The sequence below is a fragment of the Teleopsis dalmanni genome, chromosome 2, assembly GCF_002237135.1.
Source record: "Teleopsis dalmanni isolate 2A chromosome 2, ASM223713v2, whole genome shotgun sequence".
Classification (NCBI taxonomy): Eukaryota; Metazoa; Arthropoda; class Insecta; order Diptera; family Diopsidae; genus Teleopsis; species Teleopsis dalmanni.
The window spans coordinates 236,512,169-236,524,122 of NC_051847.1; the positions used below are offsets into that span (position 1 = coordinate 236,512,169).

The 11,954-nt window shown below is 30.1% G+C and overlaps 3 protein-coding genes across 3 annotated transcripts in view; 1 reads left to right on the forward strand and 2 right to left on the reverse strand.

Annotated features, from left to right (window-relative positions):
- Position 1: 1 nt before the first annotated feature.
- LOC119677029 (GDP-fucose protein O-fucosyltransferase 1-like) lies at positions 2–1,176 on the forward strand (the record flags this gene model as incomplete). The annotated part of the gene is made up of 1 exon (XM_038088298.1): positions 2–1,176. A coding segment is annotated over one exon (876 nt), but the record flags the coding sequence as incomplete, so codon positions are not given.
- A 161-nt stretch (positions 1,177–1,337) lies between these two features.
- On the reverse strand, positions 1,338–3,254 carry LOC119679040 (eukaryotic translation initiation factor 3 subunit M). The gene is made up of 3 exons (XM_038091186.1): positions 3,120–3,254; positions 2,820–2,999; positions 1,338–2,759 (listed from the first exon to the last, which is right to left on the reverse strand). The coding sequence occupies exons 1-3, from the start codon at positions 3,162–3,164 to the stop codon at positions 1,821–1,823; spliced, it is 1,164 nt and encodes a 387-aa protein (XP_037947114.1). The 5' UTR covers positions 3,165–3,254; the 3' UTR covers positions 1,338–1,820.
- Positions 3,255–8,420: 5,166 nt separating this feature from the next.
- Positions 8,421–11,954, reverse strand: part of LOC119677030 (pre-mRNA cleavage complex 2 protein Pcf11-like) — a 10,421-nt gene continuing 6,887 nt past the window's right edge. The window contains exons 7-10 of the mRNA XM_038088299.1: positions 10,189–11,948; positions 10,009–10,114; positions 9,403–9,816; positions 8,421–9,346 (exon numbers count right to left, since the gene is read on the reverse strand). Coding sequence (XP_037944227.1) covers positions 8,619–9,346; positions 9,403–9,816; positions 10,009–10,114; positions 10,189–11,948 — 3,008 coding nt within the window. The 3' untranslated portion in view covers positions 8,421–8,618. The remainder of the gene's footprint in view (positions 9,347–9,402; positions 9,817–10,008; positions 10,115–10,188; positions 11,949–11,954) is intronic.

Consider the following 11,954-nt stretch of genomic DNA (forward strand, 5'->3'; position numbering starts at 1 on the left):
ACCATCAGTGTGGCCACCAGATAAACGCGTTTCATTTTGTTATATGGAGCGAAAAACATTGTACCCAAATAAAGAATCTCAACGTGATTGTCATGCAAAAGATGGAAATCCATTTGGTCCATTTTGGGATACCTTTAATATCGATTTTATTGCATCTGAATTTTATGGACCACTACATTTCGATGTACATCATAGTGCTATAGCAGCTAAATGGCAAACAAAGTATTCACCCAAAGAATGGCCAGTACTTGCATTCACAGGTGCACCCGCTAGCTTTCCAGTCCAACTTGAAAATCGCGATCTTCAGCGTTATGTTACTTGGAATTCAAAGATAATTAATTCAGCGCAAGATTTTATACGTAATGAACTACCTCGTGGCGCTTTTATTGGTATTCATTTACGGAATGGAATTGATTGGGTGAAAGCCTGTGAACATATTAAAGATAGCCAACAACTTTTTGCTTCCCCACAATGTCTTGGATACAGAAATGAACGTGGTTCCTTATTTCCCGAATTATGTATGCCGTCGAAAGAGTTAATTATAAGACAAATAAAGCGATTGGTTAAAAATGTAAAGCAAATGTATCCTAAAAATGAAGTACGTTCCATATTTGTGGCATCTGATGCAAATCATATGATAACAGATCTCAATAACGCCTTGCTTAGAATGAATATAACCGCTTATAAATTAACAAATGATAATCCTCATTTAGATTTAGCGATACTAGGTCAAGCTAATCATTTCATAGGTAATTGCATTTCATCATATACTGCATTTGTTAAACGCGAACGGGATGTGAAAGGGTTACCATCTTATTTTTGGGCATATCCTAAAGAGAAAGATCGTCAACATTCTAAAGTACATGAAGAATTGTAAAAATGAATAGCAGTTCCCCAATTCTTCATAAACATTCCTACAATTACAAATGTTGAATAAGATGAAAAACGAATTTTGTTGATAAAGGTCATACACACCAAAGCGAATGTTTGCGAACGAACGAACTTTTACAAGTACGATTACCAGCGAATGTTCGTTCATTCGCAAGCGTTCGCTTTGGTGTGGATGCACCTTAAGAATGAAATTAACACATAATATTCTATTAAGTTTTAGAGTGTCATTTCTTTTTATATTTATTTTACTTTATAATTACTAGGTATTAGTATTACTTTTATAGTTGGTGGCTAAAAAAATTTTATTTAGTATTTTCAAATAGTGAAAATGATTTAAATTTTTTTAAAACTAAGCTACTTTATATGGTGACTATACTCAATATTATTTAGGAATTATTGTTAAAATAATTACGTTTTTAATTTTATCAACTTTGAATTTACAGCATGTTTACATTATCGCAATTAACTTGACAAATGTGCATCAATAAGTGTCATTTGTATTTAATATAAATACAAAAATGTGATATTGAGGTTCGATAATTTTAAGTGTAAACATACTATTATTATGAAAAGAATTTTTTGCAATTCTATTTAAAAATTATGGTCCTTGTTGTTGCATTCAGTTCAGTCTAAATGTAGCATTTTAATATTTAACAATACTCAAATATATCAAATCCGAATTCCTTTTAGCATATAAATCAAAATAATATTTCATTTGCGTACTTTTTATTTTAATATAAAAGTTTATAATGTATTAAATTTCGACAGCAATAAAAATTGAAATAAAAGTACTTAACCATTCATCTTTAAATTTAAGTAGAAAATTATTTCCTAATTATTTGATAAAGACGCTTAGTCAATTGCTCATGAAAAACATGGTGAATATTATGTTCTTGAATATTAATTAAATCAAACCACTAAGTTATATATCAATGTATCAATCGTTGATTGCGGGCTAATTCTAGTTGGGCAGCAGACACATTTGCCAATCCTTCACGTACACTGCTGAGGCTATCTTTCCATGAATGTAAAAGATCACGTAGTTGCTCCCACTGTGTGGTTCCAAATGTACGATGCATAGTCGATGATATATGAACTTTTCGATTCGCTTGATCTAATCTTGCTCTCACCAACTTTGTTTTGAGCACTTCAATGACGAACGGTTCAACCTCATCTTCTGAAATTTGCAACTCTTTTGTCAAGGTTTCAAAAGACATTTCAGGATTACTTTCAGCCAATTGCATAAATGTTAACAGCCGCATTTTTTTCATATTTTGTTCATGATTTAAACCTTGTGAGTTAACAAATTCTTTATGATCTTCATAAAATTGTATATATGATGGCAGTTTGTCAGACACGAAAATTGAAAGTAAATCATGTATAAGATCACCTTCCAGAAAACGTACTGGCTTTAATGCCAGTAGTGGATCAAGAAGGAATGTGTTTGGATCAGCTAAAGCTGTAACAATACACTTCATTGCATCTTCACGGGCGACACAAGCATTATCAGCAGTATATGTTCCCAATAATTCTATCATTACCTTTGCTGATAACTCAATATTACTGTCCTTGGTGACATCGTGTAATAAGCGATAAAGTTTTTGCATTTGCTCACCTGAAGGTGGACAATTTGCAAAGTGCGATTTTAACTGATCAACACCACTGAAAACTTCCAAAACTTGATCGCACTGTTTAGCCACCTGCACAAGATGATAGTAAACATGGTAACGTAATGGGGAGGCTGTGTCCAAATTATTAAATAATCTCCATAGTGATTGTAAGCAAACTTTTGCAAGTGGAACATTTGGCGCTTTTGTCATCTTTTCACAATAAGCCAGTACAATATTTTCACCACGATCGAGAGGAATCTAATAAAATAATTCCATATTAATATATTTACATTTGAAAATCGTCATGATTTAAATTACCGTAATCATAATTGATACAATACTGTTTAGTATTCCATCGATTTGTGTTGGTTCACCATCTTTGAAACACACATCACAAACCCCGATAATTTTATGTAAATCATCTTCAACTCCTTTATTCGATTTCTCTGACGATATTTCTGCTCCAAGTTTTTTAAAGAACTTTCTCAATTCTTGTACCTATCAATAAATATACATAAAGTAACATTTGTTTTTGAGACATAACCTTAAATATTTCGTTGTTTTTAATCGCTTATTAACTGCAAAAATTATTGTGTTTATTTAATCTTATTATTTTACCTGTTCATCCAGCGACAAGTCAATAAAAACGGGAGGTGAATTCATTTTTTATAAATTGTTATATGTTTAATTATATGGAAAATTGCCACAAATCGAGTCGATATCGACAACCACACAAAATGAAAGAACCTAGCTTGCAATCGATGTGTCAAACTATGAGCAATTCACAATTAAAACATAGAAAAGTATTTGCAATAGATTTGAAAAACATTGAACGGCAATACTCTTTTTGTAAATATTCTATTATTTGTATAAATATCAACGAGTGTAATTTTACATTTAATAACATATAAACAAAAAATATTTATAAACAATAACTTATTTTTTTCAATAAAATTTTTAAAAGCAAACATCAAATTGTAATTTTTTTATTGATTTTAGTGCTTTTGATTTTTTTTCCCATTTTATCAACTACAGAGGTGTATTCTTTTGAAATTAATGCTGCAATAACAACTTATGGTTGCTAAATAACTACCTAAATCAGTAAACATATAACAAGTAAAAAAAAATTTTAAACGAATTTGTCGTTGATAAATACATAAATATGTACGTGTAGATAATTTTATAAAAAAAATTTATTATTTATATATAATACGAATGATACAAAGTATTTGATGAGCATTTTATATTGTATTTGAATTTATATAGAATTATAAATTTTTTAGGCTTTATCCATGATAACGAAGAAAAGTAGTGAAATAAGAACGATACAAAGAAATCGGCGCATTGACAATATATTTAAAAGTTTTAATAGATCCAGCTTTTCCGTAGGCAATACAAGATCGTCAATAAATTTGTTCATGTAATTTTTAAACTTCTAACTTCACTTGTTAATGTTAAGTGAATGGTATTTAACACTGATTTATTTTTTTTGCTATTAATTATAACTTTATTATCATTGTGTTTTGTGTTTCTTTATATATTGCATTTTTTAAATGAACATAACTATAAATTCCTTAATAAATAATTAGCGTATGACTTCTTCATATTTACTAACCTGTCAAGTTATTTTTACAAATTTTATTTAAAAAATTACTTTTTAAAAATATTTAAATTTACTCATTAACAGTCGCAACAGTTGTAAATATTAAACAGATGACTGGAGTGCTAGAGGCTTATTCGCACCACAAGGCTTATTTTAGCGCATTTTGGTTTTGCTTCGCATGTTAATTTTTAAGCGACATGTGTTCTATTGGAACATTATGTCAAAAGAATACACGTAAAATGATTAAATTAAATTAAACCTTCAATTTTGTAGTGTACATTACTTGTCTACTTTCGGTAAACTTTAATTATTTAATTTCATAAGTTCAATTTGTACTAAAGCAGTTAAACATTTTTTTATGATATATAGCATGCAATCATAAAGCATGTTTTTAAGATAAACAAAAAAGTTTACAAATTATTTGCGCTACTTTTATTTATATTTTCTTATATTATTCAAAACATATTTACTTTCATACCGCTTTATATGGATCTTTAAAATTATGAAACAAATAAAAATATTAAATTATATTTAATATTTAAGACAAACATACTTAATAATAAAAAAAATAATATCGAACTTTCAAAAAAATTAATTAATTAAAGTACTGTAGTGAATACAATCATTTGTCTTCATTAGAACACATTTTGTTAGACCCATTAGATCCATGTTGTCATTAGACCCATTACGAAACGTAAGAACAGACGAATTTATAATTTATGTCAAATTTATTATAATATAATTATAAAAAAATTAAAACGCGACTGCTTAGGTTGAAGTATCCTTCTTTATTGAATTTTTATTCTTACTCTACCTTAAAACTAGCAACTATATAATTGTGTTAGTACGCCGGCAAGCACTAACACAACAGAGAAGCATGTATACACTTTATTATCTCACTAAAGTGAGGTTTCATATTGCAGCAGTCTGGCTGCTTGGATATAGCTAAAGTCAATAATGGGAATATGCTGCGTAGACATATTCACAACATTGTACGTTAGCCATTCAAGGTTATTTTATATGCACATTAATATGAATTTATAGAATTATATATATACAAAGTTTATACATGCTATATTATAAAAGCACAAACGAATATTTAATCAAATCAGTTTTCTACCTCTCATATATGTAAATGAATTATATTATATTTAGTACAGCTGTATAATTTTTAATTTTCGAAATAACTTTTGGACTGTTCCTTACCATCTTATGCCTTCACAGGCATAAGAAGCGTCTGCCTAATTTACTTGAAATTATCTTCTTATATTTTTTAGGCTCTTAAGGCTAAGGCATAGTCACCAATATCTGGTACTTTATATCAATAGAACGGTAAGTACGCATCCAGTTTTCTATTCCGCTAACACCGTCAACACTAACAGATTAAATACATTTATTTGTAAACGTAAATATTAAGCCCTTTAAGTTTCTTTTCTTTCCCGATTATTATATTTTTTCCTAAAGCTTTTTTAAGCGGCGTTTTTAGTTGTTGCAGATCTTACAGTACGGCTTTCAATGATTTTCACATGTACATGATTTTCATGCACTAAAGTAATTCAATCATTAAATATAGATATGACATATAAATTGTACTATTTAATTGAATTCCTATCAATTAAACCTCTTCAAGCTACTACTTTGAATAAATACAATTTACTAAAGCTAAAATCAAAAAGAAACAAAAAAAATTTATATAACAGCTAAAGTGCTACTAAACAGTACTAAAGAAACTACAAAAAAAAATATTTTTAGGAAATAATCATGCTGAAAATGTTAACAAATACACTTTGAACGTTAAAATGTTTAGTAAATATGAATGAATAAGAATAAAAAAAATAATATATTTTGGTGTGTATATGTTATCTTAAAACAAAAAAAGATTTTTAAGTCAAGAAATTTAGAAACAATCAACTCCTTATGGATGCAAAAACATATAGAATAAATAAGGTACGTGTCACTAAATTGGTGTCTATACTATGGGTACTAGAATAGGAAAACATGCGAATGCAAACTGTAGATTTTGTGAAGACAATGAGGAGACGGCTATACATGTGCTGTTAGAATGCTCTGCGTTAATGCACATATGGACGAGGCTTCTGGGAATGTGTATTCTTACGGATGAAGTAATAACACTCTGTAAAGTAGGTTCTATACACATATATGTAAAAGTAGGTTTATTGACGCAACAGGGCTTAGAGAACTACTCTAAACCTAGAAGGGGGTACAATAAACCCGACGGTCGCAGTGCCACATCCCCTAACAATAATAATAATGATGGGTACTAGTCAGTGACGACTGCTCTAAGGTGCGGAGGTGTGCGGTGAACACCCTAACATAATTTGCAAAATGTTAAATAACATAGGTACATAAATTTATTAAGTATCTTCACATCAAGAATTATTATTATTTATTACATTTCCATATATATATATTTTTAAAGTTTTAGCAAAAACAATTAAATATAATTGTCTATGAAAACTCAATCAATTTGCTTCTGTTAGCTGCTATACTTGTTAGTTGTGCTCATATATTTGCAGCTCAAATCACAGAAAATTTCTATTATATTTCGTCTCTCCCCTTTGTGTGCAAAGAAGTTGACCACACATTCATACGTTGCATATGAACAAAATAATGTGTGTGTGCTCCCGTTCGTAATATCAGAAATAGAGATTTATATAGTGGGAATTGTATGAGAGTAATTTTCTGTTCTCTTCGAATATCAACTGCATGCATACGAATCCAACATGATGATTTGCCAAAGTGATTGCATGAGCGGCTGAAGTTTGCAGCTCATCTCACCATACATTTCTATCACATTTCGTCTCTCCCCTTTTAACAGTAACACCCACGAATTTCTGTTCTTACTGTGCGGAGTACATGTGCGCACATTTGTACGTTGCAAGTGAGTTTGATTTTGTTTGATCACTGGATAAACATGTATGGTTCTGAGTTAAAACTCTTTTGTTTGAAAAAAGTTGGTTTGATGTTACAAGTATATGAAAAGTTTTGTTTTTGATATAATATTAAATTTATATATAAATTATTAATTTAATTTGTTTAATATGTTATTTTGTTAATGAATTGTTAATATAATATTACGAATATATTGTTGCCTAACATAATATAGTTATTATTAATAAAACATCTCATATATTTTAATATAAGTGGTACATGTAAAAACAACATTATAGAAGGGCCGCACACCCTTCCAGATAGGGCACGCGTCGTCACTGGTACTAGTTCATATTAAACTTTTTGCTAATATATGACTATACATTTTGTAGAATGTGAATAGAAATACAATACACGTTCGTATTTTTTTACATAGCGTTGATACAATATAAACTATAGTCATTAGTATACTAAAACCAGAAGAATCGGATATATAGTTATATAAAATCTAAGATATTATTAAAAGAATAAATTCAAATATGGTAACTTAAACTATATATCGATGCCTTGAATCCAGAGAATTATTAATACTTACTATACTAAATTTATGTTGTGATACAAAGAGACCTGTTGATTACATGACGGTATAATAGATAGTATGTGGGTGGAAAGATAATGTTAAAGATTTAAAGTGTAGTTGAAATGCTAATTGAAGCTAGTCTGGATCAAAGTAAACGGATGTGAGTGCGTTTGTTTGGGCATGGAAACAGATTGGCGACGTCATGTTAAATAAAGCTGTAGTTAGAACATAGATTGTTCATTACTTAATGCTGTCTATAGGTTTTAAGAGGAGCGCTATGCAATACAAATCAAAAGTGGTCGGGAAGTAAATATTTGTTCGTTATAAATATTTGTTCATATTCGATTTCATCGATATTAACAACAATGCAATATGAGTCAATTAATTCATTACACAAGAAATTCACCTAGTATACCAATAATTTATATTATAATGATACACTTCGAAAAAATCCATTCATAAAACGACTTACGAATTAGTTCCAAAAAATTTCAAATAAAAAGAATAATTTTTGTTTTATAAAATGATTTATTTTTATATTTCGATTTTCAAATAGATACGAAGCTAAGTATTATTATAAGTGAATATACAATTATAATATATAAAAATAGTTATATTTGAATTAAATAAAAACAAAAATTCATCCAAGAACAAAAAATTATGAATTAAACAAACAATATTTTTAGTTTCATACTTTATTCATTATATAGTGAAAAAATATTCAAAATTCAAATACTCATACTAAACTTTATCACATTCCTAAAAACATTAAACTCCCTAAAATTTTTAGGGATAAATAAACAATAAATTCTGTTGCATCTGTTGATTAAAGGATGATCAAATGCAAAAAAAAACTTGTCACAAATTCTGCCGATCAATCTTAAAAATATTAACTAAATTAAATTAATTTACCATAATTAGTAAGTTAAACTATATTACAAGTGAATTACCTTATAATTCTAAATTATAAACCCTAACTAAACATATTTCTTTTAGCGAAATATCTAATAATGGTGTAATAAATAATTCTAACTAAACTCTATTACATAATCGAACATAATCCAGAGGTTTCGATACCACATTCTACTTTCTTAGTCTTCTTCAGTGTTACATTCTGCAATTCTGGTTTGAAATCAAATTTAATTGTTTCTTCAATTGGCGGCGATGATCTCTGAGATGCAGTCGTTGGCGACATACTCTGAGGGCATCGTAAGACAGTGCTGTTGTCACTAGTATTACTTGTCAGTGCTGTGTTATTACTACTTTTTGAGCTTTCATTAACAGATTTAGAGGGGTTGGAAGATACAACACTAGCGATTGTGCTTATTGTTGCACCACCACCACAAAGAACAGGAATTGTATTTATTGTTTGTATAGTACTTATGTTACCATGGCTTAAACTATTTTTATTTACATCATTTACTTCAGAATTTAAATTAGAACTATTATTATGAGATGTACTTGATGAAGATGTTGTTATAATAGATGATGAAACTGAAACGTTACTATTTGTTGAAACAGTATTTTTCGTTATATTTATTTTAATCTTATTAACTAAATTGCTAAGTGGAATTGCTGGTGTTGGACCAGATATCGAAAGATTATGTCCAACATCAGGCTCCAAATTACCATCAATAGATATATTAAGATCCATAGAGGCTGTGTTCTCTAATGGTTCAATTATTCCAGTTAAAGTAAGAGACTCAGTTGAAGGTCTTCGTTCAGTTGCAGGAGATGCCGTTGAAGCGATTGTTTGTGTTTGTGTTTCTTCTAATATAAGTTATTTAAAAGCATGTAAGACAATTTTTTATTAATTAAATACATACCACTGCTTTGTACTGATATTTCTTCATCTGGCCTGATGAGGACTGTGCCAACATCTTCAAAACCATCATCATCTTCTTCATCTTTTGGTTCTTCTTTTATTTTGACATTCATAAAAGATAACTGCGATGTTTCGTCGCATTCAGTTGGTTCTTTCTCGACGTATGTGTCCAAGTCAGTAAAAGGTATGTTTGGTTCTTCGATTTCAACATCTGATTCCACAGTTTCAATAAACTTATCATCGCTTTTACTATCTGTAGAAATGGCCATTTCTTCTCTGCTTACGTTAGCTGGTACATATTCTTCGTCATCATCGACAATTTCAGTAACTGATGGCTCTTCGTTTGGCAATACTATAACATCATCGTCGTCATCCTCTTCATCATCTGCAATGGTTACTGACAACTTTGCTGCTTCTAAATTAAAAATAAAATTAACATTTTATAAATTAATTTAAATAGTTTTTAATCAAAGAGTATTATTTGAGGGGTTATCAGTCAAAATTATTATTTACAACTAATGATAAATAAGCTGAAAAATATAATACATTTATTTTATAAAATATTTTATTTATTATATGACTTAATAATGAACTAAAAATCTCCTACCTTCATCAACTGTAATTTTAATTACATTATCGACAGCGTTATCATCTTCTTCTGTAATTTTAGAGTCCTCTTTCAATTCTTCTACCTTTGGCGGATTGAGTGCAGTCTTAAAAAAAATTTATTTTTTTAAATATACAATTCAGTTTATTATTTATAACTTATATATTTGAGTATATTCACCTTATAATCTTCATAACAAAGTGGGTGGTATATTTTGTCTTCGACTCTTATGGCTGAACGTAGATGCCATTCTTCATGTTCTTCATTATAAAATTGTTCAAATTTCTCGTGACACATATCACAGCAGCGATCAACATCATTAGCTCCAGCTGGGCAACTAGGCGCTGGCGAATTTATTGAACGTTGATTGGAAACATCATCATTTGCATCTATTTCATTCAGTTGTGTCTCAAAAAAGTTCTTTTCTCGTTCTTCAAGATCTTCAATTTCTTCATACTGCGCCCAATCATTTAGTTCATAATACCACTTACGAGAATGTGCTTTTCTCGTTGAGTCTCGTTCTCTTCTATTTTGTCTAAAATGCCAATCCAAGTGTTGACTATACTTAATTGTTTGTTCAGGCGGAAATCGAACACCACAACTACTGCATTGCATGCCTGAAAATAATGTAGCCACAATAGCTGACTGGCGCAACTTAATTGTTTCTGGCTTTGCTAAATCAATAGGACGAATTACTTCAATAGGCTCCTCAACAACATCAGGATTCGTAAGTTCTTCCTTTACTGTTGAATTTTGAGTTGAATTTGTGGATGAAGAAGTTGTCGTACTGGTTAAAAGCCCTGTTGAAACTAATTTTTGAAGTAATTCATCGATGTTAATTTTGCTTAGCACATCTGTAGGTATGCTTGGAACCGAAGTATTTGTTGGCACTACTCCGTCATTTGTCGTAGATATGTTTTCTTCACTTTTAACTTCAATACTTTCTGTTGTTGTATTTGGTGGCGTTATTGTGGACTGATTTTGATTAGGTGATGCAGTTGTTTCAACCAAATTTTCGGAATCATTTGTTTCTACACTAATAGTTTCAGTGGGATTTGTGTTAACATATCTCATATTTTGGATTTTTATTTTTCCAGGTTCAACATCTTCAGGTAAAGCACTAAAACGTATGAAATGCTTATCATCACCAAGTTCATAACTTTTAGGAAGTCCACCAAATTCAACGTCTGCAGCAACACCATCTAACAGTACCGTAAGTAAATTATCTGCAAATTGTATAGTATGCTGTTTTTCTCCCAAATTAAAAGTCTGCAGTTTAGCATCAATAAATATTCCAATAACTATATGTGCATCTACAATCATGGTAATTTTACCAATAACTAAATCTCGACGAATTGGCCCAATATTTACTTTAGGTGGTGGCCCCTCTGCTTGCAAATGTCGAATATTTTTACCAATTGGAACTGGTATAATAGAACCACCAAAGAATATTTCATACCATTGATCATCAATATAGAGTTCACGTGAAGGAAAGCCAAATTTCATTCTATGTGGTTCACCTTTAATGGTTACTACTTTATAGTCATCATTAAAATGCATTGCAAACGTTTCATCGTCTATAGAAATTGATCTTTGACCAGGTTGAAAACGTATTTCACGTGGCTGATCCATTTCCATAAAAACAATTGCCACTTCATCATATATACGTATTTCTTTAGCACAGCTATCAATCGTAATTGTGCGAACTAAATTTTCTTGTGGGTTGTCAATCGAATTGCAGGGCTTTTTCGATTGTTGCACTGAAGCTGGTGCAATATTAAAGCTAACTGGAGGTTGTGGCGGTGGTGGAACTTTTGAAATCATCATTGGTGGTATTGCATTACCAAAAGGTGGTACTGGCATTCCAGTACCCATTTGCCAAGGCATTTGCGGTAAATGTAAGTTTGGATTTGGTAATGGTGGCATCGGTGGATGAGGTACTAAAC